At 50.4% G+C, this 19,378-nt stretch overlaps 8 protein-coding genes and 1 non-coding gene across 9 annotated transcripts; 5 read left to right on the forward strand and 4 right to left on the reverse strand.

Moving 5' to 3' along the window:
• Positions 1-421: 421 nt before the first annotated feature.
• Positions 422-493, forward strand: ATEG_10500. Its single transcript has one exon. It is a non-coding gene; the product is annotated as a tRNA-Trp (tRNA).
• A 2,000-nt stretch (positions 494-2,493) lies between these two features.
• Positions 2,494-3,408, forward strand: ATEG_07620 (type 1 glutamine amidotransferase; the record flags this gene model as incomplete). The annotated part of the gene is made up of 1 exon (XM_001216241.1): positions 2,494-3,408. One exon carries the CDS (start codon positions 2,494-2,496, stop codon positions 3,406-3,408), a length of 915 nt encoding a protein of 304 aa, XP_001216241.1.
• A 1,094-nt stretch (positions 3,409-4,502) lies between these two features.
• Positions 4,503-5,120, forward strand: ATEG_07621 (uncharacterized protein; the record flags this gene model as incomplete). Its single annotated transcript, XM_001216242.1, has 2 exons — positions 4,503-4,505; positions 4,740-5,120. 2 exons carry the CDS (start codon positions 4,503-4,505, stop codon positions 5,118-5,120), a joined length of 384 nt encoding a protein of 127 aa, XP_001216242.1.
• A 538-nt stretch (positions 5,121-5,658) lies between these two features.
• ATEG_07622 (uncharacterized protein) lies at positions 5,659-7,058 on the reverse strand (the record flags this gene model as incomplete). Its single annotated transcript, XM_001216243.1, has 4 exons — positions 5,659-6,091; positions 6,153-6,529; positions 6,577-6,650; positions 6,869-7,058. 4 exons carry the CDS (start codon positions 7,056-7,058, stop codon positions 5,659-5,661), a joined length of 1,074 nt encoding a protein of 357 aa, XP_001216243.1.
• Positions 7,059-8,029: 971 nt separating this feature from the next.
• On the reverse strand, positions 8,030-9,764 carry ATEG_07623 (FAD-binding oxidoreductase; the record flags this gene model as incomplete). Its single annotated transcript, XM_001216244.1, has 5 exons — positions 8,030-8,304; positions 8,357-8,580; positions 8,631-9,120; positions 9,171-9,603; positions 9,663-9,764. 5 exons carry the CDS (start codon positions 9,762-9,764, stop codon positions 8,030-8,032), a joined length of 1,524 nt encoding a protein of 507 aa, XP_001216244.1.
• A 2,213-nt stretch (positions 9,765-11,977) lies between these two features.
• On the forward strand, positions 11,978-13,384 carry ATEG_07624 (uncharacterized protein; the record flags this gene model as incomplete). The annotated part of the gene is made up of 2 exons (XM_001216245.1): positions 11,978-12,545; positions 12,603-13,384. The coding sequence occupies 2 exons, from the start codon at positions 11,978-11,980 to the stop codon at positions 13,382-13,384; spliced, it is 1,350 nt and encodes a 449-aa protein (XP_001216245.1).
• A 336-nt stretch (positions 13,385-13,720) lies between these two features.
• Positions 13,721-15,716, reverse strand: ATEG_07625 (HET domain-containing protein; the record flags this gene model as incomplete). The annotated part of the gene is made up of 2 exons (XM_001216246.1): positions 13,721-15,161; positions 15,259-15,716. 2 exons carry the CDS (start codon positions 15,714-15,716, stop codon positions 13,721-13,723), a joined length of 1,899 nt encoding a protein of 632 aa, XP_001216246.1.
• Positions 15,717-16,386: 670 nt separating this feature from the next.
• ATEG_07626 (uncharacterized protein) lies at positions 16,387-17,037 on the forward strand (the record flags this gene model as incomplete). The annotated part of the gene is made up of 5 exons (XM_001216247.1): positions 16,387-16,392; positions 16,443-16,481; positions 16,538-16,654; positions 16,706-16,868; positions 16,928-17,037. 5 exons carry the CDS (start codon positions 16,387-16,389, stop codon positions 17,035-17,037), a joined length of 435 nt encoding a protein of 144 aa, XP_001216247.1.
• Positions 17,038-17,454: 417 nt separating this feature from the next.
• ATEG_07627 (uncharacterized protein) lies at positions 17,455-18,213 on the reverse strand (the record flags this gene model as incomplete). The annotated part of the gene is made up of 2 exons (XM_001216248.1): positions 17,455-17,873; positions 18,150-18,213. 2 exons carry the CDS (start codon positions 18,211-18,213, stop codon positions 17,455-17,457), a joined length of 483 nt encoding a protein of 160 aa, XP_001216248.1.
• Positions 18,214-19,378: the final 1,165 nt, after the last annotated feature.

Here is a 19,378-nt window from a genome sequence, read left to right on the forward strand (position 1 = left end):
TCATACTCCTTGTTATTTTGCAGAGAGAAATCTCTACTAGAATTGTCCACTTCTATAATATATCTTAAGCCATCGGATAACCCTTAGGCTAGGTACCCTCGTATCTAAAGTTACGACCCTTCTCCGCATTGTAGGCAGCTAGCTTTTCGTCAGCTCGCCAATAAATCCCTGCCACACATGAGGACCTTCCGTATTTTCTCGTCTCCAAGGCCGAAATAAGCCGCTACCTGTCAGCGGCTACGGCCGAGTCTCGATCGTCTGGTAGATAAGGTTTCTTGGTACTTACTGTACAACCTGCAGCCAAAATACCCGTCAATTCTCATCATCATCATCCATGCGTTAACATTGTCGTCCAAATAAAAGCTGATTTGTTGTCTAACATATTCATCTAGCAAAATAAGAACGAAATCCCTTCACCAATGGGGCTGTGACGCAACGGTAGCGTGTTCGACTCCAGATCGAGAAGTTGTCCGTTCGAATCGGGCCAGCCTCATTGCTTTTTATTTTCTTTTTGTCCCTCTCTACTCCGTAAAGCTCTGCTTTAGCTTGAATGTAGGAAATAGCCAAGCGTTGTTGTCCCAATCCTACTCAACGCGCTGGCCGCCAAGAACTGGCCTCTCCACAGTATGGCACTGTGATGGACGCAGCGGATGGCCGGAGGAGATGAACAATGTTTGTCCCTGATAGGCGTCATTGTTGCCTTCCCTAGTGCCTGGATATCCAGTCGAATGAATCGACAAACGTTGCTCACCATAGTAACCTGCAGCCATATGCCCAATGCGCTGGCATGAGAGGCCATCTCGAAGTATTTCCTGCCATTGAGTGGTCTCTTGCTGAAGTCGAAGTATTTTCCGATTATTGTTGCAGGTATCCTGACCCTGTTTGAGAAGCCCTCCTCTCAATCAACTATGTACTTCATTACTTAAAACCATACAAGACGCAATTCCAGGTAAGATCCCACTCGATGACAAATGGACCAGACCATGACAATATAAGCAGATGGTGGAAATTGCTTACGGTGGAGGTAGTCGCAAGGGAGGCGCCGGCCAGCCCAAGGGTAAATAAAGAGTGATGCTACTATATCTTTATAAGTTAGGATTTTGAATGGAGCGATGAACTGCTTATGATAAAAGAGATATCAATAAAACACGATGACCCATATCCCATATCCTTCTTTTTCGTACATTCGTCTGACCCACTTGCGACAATTTTTTAGTATGATCAAAGGGCTGGGTCGGATACAACCTTGACCGCGCTCAGGCTGAGCTTTGGTCTAAGGACTCAATGACTAACCTATATCAAGTCGAACCAAGATGTGTTGCAGAACCTAGCTTTCATTAAGCTGGCTGGAATGCTTATATGCTTTCAAAGGAAGATAATGGCCTTCGCTATACGCAATCACTATCCTACTTTTATATCACAGGCCAACAGACTGAACTAGACCTTTCTTGATCATGCAAGTCATATCGGCTAGTTGGCCAGTGTCGTGTAGTTCATGCTATAAACCTAGAGTGCAGCGATACCTTGGTTTGTATGCTACTTACATGTAAATAAAGGACGTTAGCATCAATTGCGCATGTTTCTGGCTGGGGCTAGGGCTGACGCGATGTCGCACTGTGCATCGTGGGCTAAGCCTACTGCCTCTGAGGAGTGCATTTAGGCTCTATGTATTTGGTCGAGTCGTGGTCTCAATGTAAAGTATTGGTCGCCAAATGGTATGTAGGGCCTCAAGGTTGGGAGCTTTGGGGGTTTGCAGAAAACATACATACGGCACGAGAGGACACCAAACCAGGAGGTGGCCCAAATTTGGTACTCAGGCGGACTCGGATAGGACTCCAGCCCTGAATCTATACCACCCCCTTCCTCTTTATTGAGACTACCGTCTACTGCATCTAATTTGTCAGACTGGTAATAAGGAATCGACATTAGTAATGCTTTGGAAAATTATAGGACCTTTGTCAATCAAGAGTTTATCGAATTCCGCATTCCCCGCATATAGATCTTGGCCCGTTTATATCGGAAGTATGCTCAACGCACAACCTTTCACCCCGGACTTTCCATTATCTTATATACTCGCCCTAAACGCCTTCCTTGAAATTTCTATTCCATCATTCTAAATTCGACCAGCGAAGCCGATTTAATGCTAGTCGGGAGAATTCGGGGATGACTTAATAGTTATTGTTAATTGAGTTTGGAGAGCAACTTTATATTACCTTAAAAAAACCGGGCTCCAATTGGAGACAGATCATTCTATAAAAGTTGGAGGAAAAGAAGCAAAATCGAATAAGATGGAACAAGCAATAAGGTAGACCCTCATTCTCCAACCCATATACGTTCAAGCTATAGCTCCGCTTCTCCAACTTGTACACGTTCCCCCGTTGATTTACGTAAATCATATAGAATGCAGCCCACCAGCATAAATACCTACACGTCTATTACTCTCCCTTCTCCTTCGACATCTCTCTTCAGAATACTTCGCCGCGAGATACAGACATGACCCGCAACATCCACATTGCCGTGCTAAACGTCGACATCCCGGCACGGTCTCTCTACGAAGCCCGCGGGCTCTGCAGCGCCCACTTCCGCGATGTGCTCCAAGATGCCGCATCAACCCTCAGCAGCCCCGAATCCGACTCTATCAACATCTCCGTAACCCCCTACGATGTCCGCGGCGGCCACTACCCCGAGCTTTCCAAGCTACGCACGTCCCAAACCGGCCCCTGCGACGATTGCACCATCGACGCGGTGCTCATCACCGGCGGTACGCCCGCCGTCTACGAGATCGCCCAGTATCCATGGATGCAAACGCTCGCCAAGTTCATCCGCACAGTCTTCGACCGCTTCCCCATGGTCCGCATCCTGGGCACCTGCTTCGGACACCAGATGATCGGGCACGCATTGCTGCGCCAGCCGGGCGACGCGGAGCGGGATGTGTTTGTCGAAAAATGCCCGCTGGGGATGGAAGTCGGCGTCCACACGGTGCGCCTGGACCGCGCGTTCACACAGGCCTTTCCCTTGACGCTTGGAAGCTTGCCGCGCAGTGAGATGAGGATTCAGATGTTCCACAGTGACCGCGTGCTGGCTGTCCCGAAGGGATCGCTGTCGAGACTGGCGGATGTGCCTGTTTCGCTGCCAGCGCCGTGGGTCAACGTTGGCAGTACCCCGGCGTGTCCGATCCAGGGCTTGTATTATCCGCAGCGAGTCCTGTCCGTGCAAGGGCACTATGAGTTGGATGCGTTCGGGGTAAGGGGCATGTGCCACGAGTCGGCACACTTGCTGGGCTGGAAGGATTCCAAACTCGCAGTGTTTTTGGAGCAGGTCGGGGCAGATGCCGAAGGGGTTCCGAATGAGGCGAGACTGTTTGCGTCTACTGTTGTATGCTTTTTGGCGGGTCTAGAAGCGTCTTAAGAGTGGTAATATAATGGCGCCTCTTGAACGTCCCCGTTTATTCTACTCAACACATCATGACCATCACCTTTATTCATAAAATATCTGTACACAATTTTGGGCGCAATTACAAAAATATTCTCATATGGCCACACTACAGAATGCTGGCGCCCGGAAGAAAGTTCACCCCAGAGTCCCAGACCATCGTCAACATCGACGTTTCTCTTTCCAGGATTGACATTTGGCAACGGGACCTCTGTGCGTGTTGAGCGGGTTATTAATCTAATAAAGCCACAAGGTCTTATGGTATCAGAAAAACATGTTAAAATAATGTTTCTTGCTCATGAAACCCCTATTCTCGCCCGCGTCTGTCTCTCATCGTTATCTCGTTCCCAAGGCAGGCCTGCCATCTTTTCAACACCGAACCCCTCATGCATTGTCCCCCAGTCCATTCAGATCAATAACCTCGAGCGTGGACACTTCTAGTGTTCTATTCGAGCCCATTGAAGGTGTGGAGCGAATGGAGTATTACCGATCTGGGGGCTATCACCCGGTAACAATCGGGGATCGGTTCCGTGATCGCTACTTGGTAGTCCATAAGCTCGGCCACGGTACATACTCCACGGTTTGGCTGGCCCGAGACGAGAAATGCCACCGATATGTTGCAATCAAAGTCTGCACGGCGGATGCGAACCCCCTCGAAGTCAATGTACTGTCCAGACTATCAATCCCCCAGAAACTATCAGACACGGGCAGAACGATGATACCGTCTATCTGGGATAGATTCACCATACAAGGCCCTAATGGGAGACACCACTGCTTGGTGACGAGCCCAGCAAGAGTGAGCCTCTCTGATGCGAAGAATGCATCATGGGTTAGCCTTTTCCAGCTTGACGTGGCCCGCGCGTTAGCCGCTCAGCTCGTCATTGCTGTTCGGTATATCCATTCACAAGGATTAGTCCATGGAGATCTCCATCGCGGAAACATTCTTCTTCAACCGCCTACTGGATTCGACGAGTTAACCACCGAAGAGCTATATAAGCTATATGGAGAGCCGGTGCTCGAGCCAGTCAATCGATTAGATGGCCAAGATCTCCCGCCAGGAGTCCCACAACATGGTGTGTTGCCCGTCTGGCTCGGGGAAGCAAGTGAGAACATCGCGCTTCCGGAAGCTAGAATCCTACTGTCGGACTTCGGCGAAGCCTTCTCCCCGGCGCAGGAGGAGAAATTCGAGTCCCATACGCCTCTTCTAATCCGGCCCCCCGAGGCTCGATTTGAGCCAACAAAGCCCCTTACACTTTTCTTCCGATATCTGGACACTTGCTTGCACTATCTTCGATATCCTTGCCCAGAGACGGCTGTTCGAAGGCTTTCTTACGAACGAAGATGATATGACTTGCCAGCAGATTGATGCCCTGGGCCCGTTGCCGGCTGAATGGGAGGAAGCATGGGCGGCACATCGGAACAAGCTCGCCGAGGATGGACAGCCATTCAAGCGAGCCCAATATTTGCCATGGGATGATCTCTTTGAGAGAAGAGTGCGGCGACCGCGGATAGAGGAGGGGATGTCGCCTCTTGAACCAAGTGAGCGAGACGCTCTTTTTGCAATGTTGCGTTCGATGCTGTCCTTCCGACCGGAGCATCGTCCGTCTGCTCAGCAGGTTCTAGAGTCAGAATGGACGGTGAAATGGGCTTTGCCCGAGTACGAGAGGATTGGCAAAACTCAACAATAGCAGGAACGTTGTTTAAACATGACCGGGAGGTGACCGAAGGATCGTGCTATTATCTAGCATTAAAACTATAGAATTAGTCCGAGAACAACGGGATATCCAGATAGTTCTCCATTACGAAAGGGAAGTCCTCGATTCATTATCATGCTTCTCGTGACGAATGATGGGATTGGGTTGTTATACTCTCTCTCATGGAGTCGCATGTAGACAAGAGAACTCTAATATCAGTATTAACATTCCGGATTCTTCTTGGACTCTATTGTCTAAGATTGAAACAATGAAATGGTTCGATATAGATGCTCCAGAAGACGATTTAGTAGGTGAAACATCTGGCTTACTCCAGGGATCCTCTAACTAGGTCATACTTAAATGTCTACTCGGCTTAATTGTTTAGAGACTTTATTGAGAAAATCTTATTCAGTGTTAGCTAATACAATCCTCGGACGTTATAAAGCCAAAGCTTACCGATCATCATTCTCTCAGTACATGCAACCGGCCTACTACCACTATGACAGGCTAGCGCCATCACAGCGAAGGGACATCACCCTGACCTCTCCTCGGTAATATTCCACTTCACTTCCTTGACAATCCGCACTTCAGATCCCACACTCCCCCCGTTCTCAGCGAGCTCAACTTCATCCTGCAGCATCGTCAGCCCCGGTTTCCGGCGCCACGAACGCGTCGTGCTGCTTCCGTTCTGGTAATTCGGGAAATAAGCACGGCCCGCAGACGACCCTTCACCGATCAGTTTCGGTGCGTAGCGGCGGAGGAAGTGCCGGAGGAACGGCAGACAGGCGCAAATCACAATGAAGTTTGCTTCGACATTACTATCGAGAACCATTAGCGTGGAGCGTGTACGGGTCGAGGGTGGGCCATACATCCACAGGTCGGTCCAGCCGATCTGGTACGTTTTGTCGTCGGTTTTGAGGAACGGGAAGAGAGTGACGAGGCGGATCACGCTTGTGACGACAGTCCTAGATACTGCCGTTAGCATTCACTTCAGTAAGTAAGTATTCAAGGACAAGGGGAACGCACGCGCCACCAATGATGAACATGAAAAGCAGCCCGATCTTCTGGATGGTCGGCATGTTCAGCGATATCACGACCGGAAGAGGCACAATAAGAAGCGCCACATCAGTAACGGTGTTCGTCACCGCTGTCGCCGCGTAGAGCCCATTTTGGTCGATGCAGGATCCCTCAAGGGCGGCGTTCCAGGCCTTTTGGATGGGCCGGCAGGCGAAAATAAGGGCGAAGGTGATGGCCACGCTGTATCCTATCACAACTCCGGCGATGACATACAGGGCCCAGCGGTAGACCTTTTGCATGCCGACGATGCGGTGGTAGAGGATGATGAGGGAGGCTTTGGCGAGCCCGAGTGCGGGAACGTAGATGATGCCGGCGGCGAAGATTCCCTATGTTGTCGTCAGAAGCTGTAGGTGACTGACGAGGCTGGAATTACCTTTTGGAACTGGAGGAACATATGGGGAGTGATGTTCCAGATGTGGATGCCGATACCTCCGTGGGCGTAGCCATCTATAGATGTCAGTGTGACCATCAAAAGATATAAGGATAGCTGGGATGCATACACAAACACAGGACTTGCGTGACTATGGAGAAGACCTGTCGTTCTGAAGTCAGCTACCACATCCATGCTGAATTGGTCCTCCCAACCCACCCAGGCTCCTATGATCGATACTGTCGTATGTCAGTCGGCCATCTAAACTCAAACATTATAGATAGGGCTCGCTTACCATCATCCCATCCGAACTTATGAAGGAGAACAGCTTTGGTGTACACCCTCAACATCAGAGTAATCGTGCACAAGATCACTCCTGCGATGACCACAGCCCGGCTCTCGGTGTACAGCCATGGATGGGAGAAGTCAGGGTTATATGTCTCTCCCGGAGGAACAGGAAAGGCGCCTTGCTGGCCCTCAGCCATCTGGACAGGTACGACAGACACAGCGGATCACTTCAAGTTTGAATAGCCGTCATGGCAGGCAAAGGAGATCCCGAGAATTAGAATAAATACGCTCCGAGCCCTTCCAGGGCGTCAGGAGCAGAGGGGTTGGAATGATCGCTGGAGACATCTCCCAAAGTAAAATGGACCCTGAACAGAGCAGGGTCTCACTCGTATAACGCGAAGACGATAATACCATTGAGTATAGCCCATAGCAAGGAATACTATTATCAGCACTTCGAATTGGGCTCTGTGTCGAAGGGCAGACAGGCTTGGGCCGGCAGTACATGAAGCACCTAGCAGCATCTCCTGCGCAGTAGACTTCCTTGGCATCTTCACAGGATTGAATCCTTGTCACTATTGTCCCAAAGGATACCCGAGGAGCAAAATTTTTGCTCCAATCGCACACTTGCTTGAGCCGTGTCAAGATCATGGTGGTAGAATCTGTCATCCTATCGGGTCCCCGTGGTGTAAAATTGCCATCCGCGGTTGGGGCGGCCCGGTGTTTGCCCCTACGTTGTTAGTCTCGCATGAACATCTCTAGTACAGTGCTAACAGCATCCTTCACAGCATCCTGCAGGGTGTGCAGAGAGAAGAGTCCCATGGAAGGAAAGGGGAGGGGCCGCCCCCGGGGCTGGATTTGAAGCCCGAAGTCTAAATCAACCGTAGGTCGTGAGGATCGCACCTAGCACGACGGGGCGGGCTAGATCCTGGGCTTCCCTCGCGATGCTAGTGTCCCCTAGCTTGTTCTTGGCAACCAGATGCAAGATCATTTCCTCTCTGGCTTCGTGCAGTGGCCAGAAGCTGCGTGTAGAAGGAAAAGGATACAAATTCTTACCGATGACTCGGTTGATCTGCTTGATAGAAGAAAGAAGCAAAGACAGTGCGAGGCAAAATAGATACAGTGCTATTTTTCAATAGTTCTAAGCCATAACAACCTTCGCTGTTCTTGTCTACGCTTGAGACACCTTGAATCCTCCAGGCACCTGGGTCTGGAAGACGCCGTCAGGATCGTACCGCTGGGCTACCGCTCTGATATACTCAACGTTCTCATCGCCGTACCCGCGAAGAGGATTCTGGGTCTTGTCGGCATAGTTGAGGTAGATGTACTCATTGTACTTGCCAATGGACTTGGCGTAGTCGTCCAGCTCGGCCATCGCCTCCTCACACAGACACTGGAAGAGAGCATCGTCGGCCTCGCTGTCCCAGGAGTAATCGTACAAAACCTCTGTTCACATCTATGTTAGCATGGCTCATTCCAACAGAAGAAGGGAACATACGTAGCATGTTGTCATCAAACCGGTCCAGACCGAGCACGTTGCCGACACCGTTGCTCTGGGTCCGCTGCCAAAAAATCTTAGGCCAGGGCTGGATGATCACCATGATGGACCAGTCCTTGCCTTGGGCCACGGGCTTGGCTTTGAGGATCTTCTCGTTGAGAATATCGATGGTCTTTTGCAGGACCTTGGCACTGTTGAGATAGGTGCTGGTGAGGAACACATCACTGCATCCAGTCAGTCAGCCAGGTACAGGAGGAAGTTCAAGGAGGATTACCGATATCCTGCAGCCTGCTGCAGCTCACTGGTCAGATTGTACAAGGTGGCAAACCGTGTCGAGCTGGAGATGTTAGGGATCTTGTAGAAATCGTTAAACGTCTCCGGATACGCGACCGGCTTGGTGTAGTCGAGCGGACTACTGATGAGGGTCTTGTCCGTGGTGGAGTTGTACTGCCACAGACCGATCCACGAAGCGTAAGGGTCGTTTTCGATGTTGTCAATAAACTTAACCAGGGCATCGATCTGCTGGTCTGTGGTGGAGTTGTCGTAGATCGAGATGCCACCCCAGAGATTGGCGTTATCGATCGCCTTCACCTCGTACTTGGTCACGATACCGAAGTTGTTCCCGCCGCCCTTCAGCGCCTTGAAGAGGTCCGTGTTGGACTCGATATTGGCGTTGACGATGCGGCCGCTGGCCAGGACGACCTCGTAGTTTATGATGTTGTCGCAGGCGAGGCCGACGCGCGCAGCATGGAACGAGTTGCCACCTGCCATGACCTTAGCCTTTTCGACAGACCAGACGAGAATGACTACATACCTCCAAGCAAGAACCCGCCAACACCGACAGGACCGGTACGCCCACCGGGCACCACAACATTATACTCCTCAAGGGTCTTGTAGACGGACTCCCAGCGCGCGCCAGGGAGAATCGACGCAACTTTAGCTTCCTCGTTGTAGATCGTGCTGTTCATCATCTGCAGATCGATAGTGACGCCGGTTTCAATGTTGTTCGAGCCCGCCCAGGTCATATGGCCACCGCTACGCACCGCGAACTTGCAAGGCGAGTCACCACCAGCACTCGTCAAGATCTGCACAACGGCCGCAACATCGTCGGCGGAATGTGGCTGCACGATGCAAGCGGGCTCGAGCTGTACGTTCACGGCCCAGTACGAGTGAACGGACGTTTCGTACGCTGCGTCGCCGGGATAGATGACTTTATCGCCAACCTCGCTGGATGAGAGGGAGGCGCACTGCACAATCAGCCTCAAACCATCGTTTTCTTCAAGAAACACTGAGCGGACGCACATACACATTGGTGAGAAGAGCCTCTAGGCAAAACGGACCTATCGGCGAGGACATGCTCAGGCGCAAGCGCGAGCAATGTCGCCGCCGCAGTCGGACGGAGCCTCATGCTGAATTGAGGTCCTGAGTGCAATAAGGAGCGCGCAAAGTGCCCGTAGAGTGGTATTCATCTCGGGAGAGAACGGCTGGTGCTTATTATACTGGCGTGGAGACCCAACCCCTTGCCCCTCCGGAAGAGGGCCGGCAAACTAGTGGCTAACAACACATCCTTTGGCAGTCCGCTTCTGTGGGAGTCCACCAATCTGCTAGATAGACGCAACGTGCAATAAAAGCATAAGTCGATGGGCGACCCGTGAAGCCATAAATCCGACGAATCCAGCGGTCAGTAGTGAGTGGATGCCAGGCACAGCCGTCGATACACAACATGGCCTGTGGAGCCCGCAAAACTCCCGTCAGCACCATCGTTGGGTAGGTAGGGTTTTGTAATAATTATGCAGAGTAAATCGCGCTGATCGGGCTCAGCGCCATCGCCATGAAGGGGAAAGGAAGTGCATGGTTTTGGGGCTAGCGCTTCCTTCCAGGTGGTTTTCTTCTAATGGCGTCCAACTAACAGGCGCTAGACTGAATACCCCGTACCATGAGAAAGTGGTTTCTCGGCAACATGATGGACATGATTCAAGTGAATTTGATTTAGATCAATTGTGGCATTGGGTTTCTGGCAGAGGAGTGCATGTGTTCTTTCAAGTATAGATCGTCGTCGACTCGAAGCAATAACTAGGTATGTCCAAATAGCGTGACAGCACAGCCCGACCTGCAGAAAACCTCAAACAGGCCATAGAGAAGCCTTATCTCTAGAAAGTACTTGAATACGGTTGGGCATTGGAAAGCATTGTCGAAACCAGTCTACGGGAGACAGTTCCACCCCTCTTGTATGCTCCCATTTGAGCGTCTCCTGTTGATTACGACATTTCAATGGCAAATTTTACCATGACACACCCAGCCATGAACGTAGACTGACGCTGGATATGAAGATAGAAACACTCGTTCATGGGGTCTACCCACGCTTCTCTGATGGCAAGTCTCGACACCCATGCTATCGTTGCCAGTTCCTCGTCAGCATATGCCTCTGGCTTATACCAGAGCTAACCGTATCCAATAGTCCTTCATGCATGGGTCTGCATTATTGCGCAGTCCTCCATTTGATCACTGTCAGCTACATTGATGCAAGTTGTGCGTTCTGCATACATATAGCCTGTACAGAGAAGACCTCGGGCTACTGTACCTAAGGAAGTCATAGATCTTTTAAGTCGTCAGAGGACACTGCACACTCACACTCTAACCAGTTGTTTAAGTATAAACCGCGCCTGTTGCTCCTCGAATACGACCAGCACAGATGTATCGGCTAGTCAACGACGTAAGAGGATTCACTCGTCTGCTTGATGTAAGATCTGAGACTGATGGATACGAGCACTGGATTACAGGAGTTGATCATCAGCCCACTCACAAAACCAGCATGATCTCTAGCTCCAGTTCATTCTGATAATCTAAGCTTTGAGCTTATTTATCCTTCCGGCTTAAGGGAGTATACTGCGTTGCGTTTGATAGCTGCTGAATGGGGCCTTGTTTATTGAGCCAGGGGACCCGTCGCGGTAGGTGTTAAGGAAGGGATAGATGCTAGAGAGCCGCGCAAGAAGCTGACGACTTGTTTCACTGGCCAACGAGTGATATTCCAAGATGGCTGTGTCCTGCATGGCATATGTGGGTTGCTGATCTGCCAAAACATCTTTCTCCCTTGTGCATACCTAACTACCCTGCGTATGTCCCGACAGACTCTGCATGTATGCACATTCTCCGATCGACCCCCTTCCTGTCATTGGACTTCCGGATTGCGTCAGAAAAGTTACCGTGTGATGAAAGAAAGCAGGGAATATGCACCATGCAGTATATGTTACAAGGCATAGCACATATTGCCGGTGCAACAGCAGGTCCAGCTCAGTGAGAGCAGAACAAGACCTGGCTGCTCCATTTGACCCTAACGCATAATCGCATTCTCGGATCGACACCCTATCCGTGGAGATGGAAGACTCGGATGATCATAATGTTCCTATCTGGGTCCGAGCAAGGGAATTTGATAGCGATGTACTACCAACTACCTACGTTTTTCTATGCATAGTTCATCACGCATACACAACGGCAAGGGAAGGGATAAGTGACGATTAGACCATTCTCCAGATTCCCACCATGTTAAAAGCCCAAAATGCACTCTGATTGCAGACCTTGAGTGTCATACATCCAGTGCCCGTGGCGGGATTGCGACTTATCATGGAAGAGAAAGCAAGCTATATAGTCGCGGACTCTACAATAAACGAGAAGGAGATCGCGATATCGTCGTCTCTCGAACCCACTCTATCAGAATCGAGCGATGGATTACGAAAGCCAGTCGACAGGCACGATTCCGATTCTCACTCGGCATGGCTGGCCGTCGTGGGAGGCTTCTTGATTGTCTTCGTTAGCTGGGGCCCATCGCTGGCCTACGGTTCGTTTCAAGACTACTACAAATCACATCTACTATCCCATCACTCACCCTCCTCCATCTCCTGGATCGGAACGGTGAACTCGTTCTTGATCGAGTTCATCGGCGTTTTATCGGGTCCGCTGCTTGACAAGGGCTATGAAAGATGTTTGATGCTCACGGGGTCGTTCCTGATGGTCTTTGGTATGATGATGCTCAGCTTTGCCCGGGAATACTACCAGGTCATTCTCTCTCAGGGCCTGTGTGTTGGTATTGGCGCTGGTCTTGTCTTTGTGCCTACGATCGCAATAGTCAGCAAGAGAGTCACTGAGAAGAGGGCTCTGGCACTTGGGATAACCGCATGTGGTGCTGCAATTGGTAAGCCATCCAGACTCGCCTCCAGTTTGTCCCAGGAATGCTCATAGTCTCTCGCAGGCGGCGCTCTTATACCCATCGTCATGCTCCGTCTTCGACCCCGAATTGGATTTTCATGGACAATTCGCATGATCGGCTTCATCCACCTAGGAAGTGTTCTGGCCGCACTGCCCTTGCTCTTTTATAAAAGCCCTCCTGCTATTCCGCGACCATCTCGTCGCCTGCTCGACCTTTCCGCCCTGAAAGATCCCGCATTCTCAGTCCTCGCCCTCGCCCACTTCCTCATCTACCTCGCCTACTACATCCCAATCGCCTATATCCCCACATACGTCGTTGATGCGCTGAACGAGCCCCTGGAGTCGGGGTTGTACCTGCTCGCCGGGCTGAATGCCGCCTCCCTCATCAGCCGTATAGGACCGGCATTCCTTACCGCTCGCTTCAGCGCCGCCAGCATGCTGACCTGCACCACGGCCGTCTCGGCCATCTTGCTCTTCTGCTGGATCCGCATCGACAGCCTCGTGGGTCTCGCCGTCTTCAGCGTGCTCTTCGGTGTGTCAGCGGGGGCTTTCCTCTCGCTGGGCTCGGTAGTTATCTCCCACCCGCGCATCACCCCATCGCCGGAGGTGGCAGGCGCACGCTTGGGCATGCAATGGTGTTTCTCTAGTTTTGGTAGTCTCATAGGTTCGCCCATTGCGGGGGCTTTGCAGGATACCCGCACCAACGACTACACTGCTGGACAGGTGTTTGGCGGGTCTGCGATGGCTGGGGCTACTCTCTGTATTGGGGCTGTGGCGTTTTGGATTTGGGCATATGATAGGAGGAAGGCTCTAACTAAAGTATAGTCGAGATTAATATGTCGGCTATGCTGAAAGAGAGTTATACTGTCTATACACGCAGCGTTAAATGACGTTCAATATCTACATGAATCGTTTACCGGTATAGAATGTGGAGTTTGGATCTATGACTTGGGATCATGGTCAGGGCCCCATTCTAGATGCGGTAGATAGAATAGCATCTCAAATAGCTTACATAGCCTGAATAGATCCTATAAACTAGAAATGGTTCAGGAATAGTGGATAATCTGGCAATCATAGCAGTGGATACATCCCATATTTACAGGCTTAAGAGACACCATTTCAGACGGTCTACAACACTTTATTCGGATGTTGAGCACGCAGTCACCCTAAATCAATACCGTGATCAACCTTGTCAGGGCTTAGATCCTTGTACGCCTCTCCAAGCATTAGCCCATCAACGAAAATATCCCCAATGAGCTTGTGTGTATCTCCAACCGAGCGGATAACAAACAACCGGCTGGCGCCTTGTAGAGCGACAATGGCGTCACTTTCCTGAATAGGATACATAGCATTGAAGAATCGACCTGCGCGGGTACGGCCTAGACGTCGTCCATGTTCCAACGCATACCGTTGTACTCTTTCAGCTGCTACGTTTTCTGCTCTAGACGCATTATCGGTCTGGGGAAGTTCTGGATCTGCAATGTAAGGAGTAAGTAGTCCAACTTCCGCCCTAACATGATCGCAGAGTTGGGTTAATTCCTTGAACGCATCGGGCGAGTTCTCGGCATATCTTGCGAGCAAACGCAACTTGTGTTGAAGATAGGCCCAGAAATGGAACGCTATGGCTTCATTTGTGCCGGCCTGAGTGTCCGAAGGTGGTGACCAAGGAGCTCTTGCAGTAACTGTGCGAAGTAGGCTAGCTACTTCCTCGATAGAAACGCCGTCAGGTAAGAGACATGTAAGGCTCGAGAGAAACTCGAGCTGCGATGTTACACGAGGATCATCATGGGCCCAGGTAATGGTTGACCTCGAAATCGACACATAGTCCAGAACTCGCCCCTTGACAGTTAGAAGTGAGTTATCCTTGCGGAATTGTGCAGGTTTATGTATGTAGAGCCTGGGATGTGGCGTATACACTCGAAGAGGCAGCGTTTCAGGAATGCTAGTATTGGCAGGGGAGTCAAGGGTGAGGCACCAAGAAGGAAGCGTCGAATTCGGCCGCCGCCAGGAGATGGCAAAACTCAGGAGCTCCAAATCGACTGAGCTTTCAAGCACACGAATTGATAGTTCTTTGGACAACACGTCTGCAGTGTTCGTGGACGAATAATCGGGTTGAAGACCGAGCGTCTTCGCATCCCGAGAGATGGCCAGAATACCATACACTCGATCTCGAGGATCTGCACACAGTAGAGGCTGGTACCACTGCAGATTGTGGAACAATGACGACCAGTTATAGCGATCTCGATGTTCCAGCCGTGCATGTCTATCCCACCAAATGCCGTACAGGGTCTCTTCGACTTTATCCCAGGGTATTCGGGTATCGCCCATGTCTCTTCGACCTATTGCGCGGTACTTCTGGGGCAGATGTCCAACGGCAAACAGGATAGGTATGGTGATGATGGCGTCCCAATCTATCAGTCGGAGTCCGCGAAGTGTTGTGATCTTCTTGTTGAGGAGCTGTTCCTGTACAATCCACAACCGCTGCGTCCATTCGCTGTATGTAACGCGCACCAGCCATGCCCAGCCTTGCTCGACATATCGTGTGGAGATCTCATTCTCACCTAAAGGTCTGTCGACTTGAATCTCCAGGTCCGACGGGAAGCTGTTCGAACTGTATACTTCCGTCGACCATCTTGTCCCGAATTCGTTCGAGACTCCCAGCTTCATGCATTTGAAGCCAAGTGGCATCTGACACACACTCACAGACTCTCTTAAGCAATGCAAGCCCTCGTTTCTCTTCCATTTCTGGTCCGCTGGGTCCGAGATAGGTGATCACTCGCCTGGATCGCGTGTAGATTTGTCTCATCATGCCCACCTGATGATTCTTTTCCTTGTCGTCTTGCTGGTTGATGCATACTTGATCGACCCAGAATATTTTGCGCGTCAACTCTTGAGCGTCTCGCAGATCGCACATAGCGTTGGCTAGGTTCGTTGTCAAAGGGATCCATCCGATTTCCTTTCCAAACTTATTGAGGATAATGGCCTTATCCGCTTGGTCTGGCTTCCCCCACACATACGAAAGCGCCTCAAACCTGTGGCTCGAGACTGGGACATGGAAAAGTCGAATCTCGATGCGGCTCTTCGTTGCGCTGAGCTTCAGCACGCGGATCTCATCGGATCTAGTCAAAGGCTCGTACTGATAGCGAGGAAGATCCATGTCTCGTGATATAGCCGATTGGCTAGTCTCTTCGAGTCTCCAGAGACACACTTATAGTGAAAGGATGACGAGTGCGCTTGGAGGCTCTTAGCCGCCGGGATACGCATTCATGCTACGACACCCCTGTCGGATGTTTGCATGGCATGGACTTACCGCAGCCAAATTTCAAGTGCAGCAGAAGGGTTGGATGTAAAGTGTTTATGGAAGAGGACATGAAACAACACGACGCAGCAATGATCCATCCGGTTGGCGCACGAATCCTTCCAGATCCTTCAGATGAAGCTAGACTTCGTGACTGGATATCTTTAGCGCTTGCTTGTAGTCACAGCCAAACCAATGCTACTCAGCCACATCGGTGGAATTTTTAAATAGCTGGAGGTACGAGAACTTCCCTCCAGCCTCACAGCCTCATGTAATTGCTTCTTTCAGATGATTGGGGGTTGCAGGTCGGATGACCGCGAGTCCTCGTGGCGTAAATGTATATATAATCCGTGTACCTTCTGGCTCGCCCCATCCTTCCACCCACGAGTAACCGCTGTCGCTCTTACTGTCCGCCTGATACTTAGAAAGTACAAAGTGCCTTTCGAGTAAACCGACTCTCACTACAGGCACGCTTGTCTTGCGGATACTCAATATGCGAATAGCCTGAAATCCATATTTCAACCGAAAGATGGTTGTAAGTGCACAGGCCCCAAAACAGACAGCCTCTGACTTGACAATGAATAGATGTTGAAGCAAATCGGGCCCCAGGTTACCTGGTTCTGCGTAAGAGCTGCCTATAAGACAGATCTACCTGGGTCCCGAATCTGACGATACTGCAGTGTGAATGTGATACATACATGGAAAAGGGTGTCTGCCAAAAGTCCGAATGCAGTCATTACACGTGCAAGGAGTGTACAATGGAATCGAATGTCGGCGACGATGTTGAATGGACTTGCGTAAGAGCATCGGAACGATTGGCTTAGGCTCTCTGAGCTTACAATCTGTAGTGTCGATGTGACAGCTCAATGACGGACGGTGTTTGTGATGATTCAGGATGCGAGCATCTCACGTGTGAATGGTGTGAATGGGAAATGGTGCATTCAGAGGATTCTGATGCAGACGAGGATTCGGACGATGGATCGGATGAGTGGTCAGATGAAAATCCTTACAGTGAGTGGTAGGGAGGAACTGGAGAGTATTTAACTGCCTGACTGCATAAGTCTAGATAGGTGCGGGCTGGCTGCGCACGGAGCAGATCGACGTCGACTCTGGTCGTCGCGAGATCGACTGGGAACCTATCCACGCTGAACGTGAACGTCTCGCGGCTATACCGGCCTAGCGGCGCTTGCTCAACATCATCTTCTAGTGCTGTAATAGGACAGCGAGAGTCGCGGTTAGTTGGGCGATGCATCGGCTTTCGGGCTGGTGGGGGATAGATGTGGTTTGCATTTTTTTAGAGAATATATGTCTTTTGTCAGATGCTTGTTCCTATAAGTGCTCACTCAGTATGGGTAAGCTGTTATCTCGATTAATGCACCTGTCATCATGAGACAGGCAAGTGGGCGGAATTTGGTGACGGCTTTTGGTCTTATGTAGTCGTGAACTTCCTCATCTGTCTTACTTCACAACATCATACTTTGTCTCTATCACAAACCTATTCATTGACGACAGTCTCCGACGGAACAACAGCAAGTACAGGATAGCTCATCCATACATGATCCCTTCACCGACAAATCCACAAAGTACATCATCAGGACTAAATGCGCACAAACGCTGGTCCGTATCGATACCCATCCCGAAGCCGGGGCTGATCCTCGCCGTCCTCCGTCCGATACAACCTCCGCTCCAGGACCTCCAGAGGAACAACCTGCTCACAAGAGCGGAATCCGACCAGGGGCCGACGAGCAGGTACCGAACGCCCGTTCTCATCGACCGCCTGGCACTCCCAGACACACAACGGGTCAATGGCAATAAGAATCAAGATTCCGAGAAGATAGACGGTCCAGAGGAGGATGCTGGTGCCGCGGCTGACCGTGTCGGTGAGGCCGGCACAGGCGAAGGCGCCGACGAAGATGAACACGCCGGGCCAGAAGAAGGAGTAGGGGCGGGTGTAGTAGACGTTAGAAGGAGGGTGGAGGAGTGGTTTGTTGGAGTGTGGAGTGGGGGTCTCTTGGTCTGCCATTGTATGTAAGATAAGAGAATTTTTTCGAGGTGTTGACAGACTAGATGGAGAAGAGGAGAAGAATTATGAAGAGAGGTTGGTTTATGCTTAGCGACGCTTAAGTATCTAGCAGGGTACATGAGATCATCTGAGTGGGGGACAAATGGTGGATCAATCTATCTATACGCGGTACTGTTGGCGCATATCACCACCATCGACCAAACAGCATCTCCACGTAAGACACTGTGTTACCGATAAAGTGACGTTTGGCTTTGGTGTCTCATACTCACCTACATTATCGCTTTTGCGCAAGCAAGCACTGAATGTAGTCTGGTTTACTCTCACACAACGCATTGTATACAACAAACGTGGAGTGGAACCCCATGGCAGTATAAAATCCCACGTTTTGAGTCCATAGGCGGCTAAGGGGAGCTCAGCGATTCCATCAGCTGGTATGCCACTTGGGATTTGTTGGCGATACAGGGGGAACAAAACGTACCGTTTACGCCCTTGTGCACCTGTTTCCCCTCATAAATAGCCTCCCTGATTGTGCACTAGTGCACTAAGATGTCATATCCACCGGCTATAAAAAAGATATCCACGAATCTTGCAACGGAGACCACAAATATTCTTGGTATTGACTACGGAGAATCATGAGATTGAAGTGATAGGCGGAACTACTGGGTTCCCCAGTCAACTTCGCAAGAAATCAATACCGACTTCGGCATCAGTTACTGTTGCTGTTCTTGGTTCCTGTGCCTACTTCCAATAATTCTTGTCCTAAATATGACTTGCTTGTTTAGAACCCGTGCCATCTCTCACATCATTGTCCATGTCATTGGGGCCTATCGGATGGGCTAAGAACTGGGAAGAATGAGAGGGCAAGAGGGAGCATATAGTTTACTCTGTAGTGGATTTCTACCATGCACACGGCTCCTTCACCTGACTTCCCTGCCAACTAAACCAACCTCATTTCAAAGTTATCGAATTTCCCTTTTCACATATCCTAACTTGAAGGTTTATGTACAAGATGGATGTCAGATTGAATTGCACATCAAAGCGACTGCCTTCCCAAGAAAATAGACACAGTACACACACTGGCCCCAACAGCTCTCCTTTTCGATACTATGGTCTCTATCTCTTTTTTAACCCCCCATACATGGTCATGAATCCGTCCACACATCCCTTCTTCACTGGCCATCGGTGCGAAGATGGATGCATGAACAAGCAATACATTATCAGTTCCTGCCCACGACACAGATCTCACCAATTTCCGAGCCTCTTCACAAGTACGATGCCATTCCCCCGCATGTATCAACAGTCTCGTAATTGGTTCCAAATCCTCTCAACTCCGGAATAATCCGTTAGTAAAAGTTGGCGGCTTGTTCAGTCTCAGCAAAACTGATGAAGTCATCCATCTTGTGGTTGGCGTTATCCGCATAGACAGCCCATGTAGAAGCCCCTGCCAGTGCCATAGACTTTTGATGGGCTTTGGGTGAGCTTCGATCTCTTCCTGGTA

This window comes from Aspergillus terreus, genomic scaffold (assembly GCF_000149615.1).
Source record: "Aspergillus terreus NIH2624 scaffold_11 genomic scaffold, whole genome shotgun sequence".
Taxonomy (NCBI): Eukaryota; Fungi; Ascomycota; class Eurotiomycetes; order Eurotiales; family Aspergillaceae; genus Aspergillus; species Aspergillus terreus.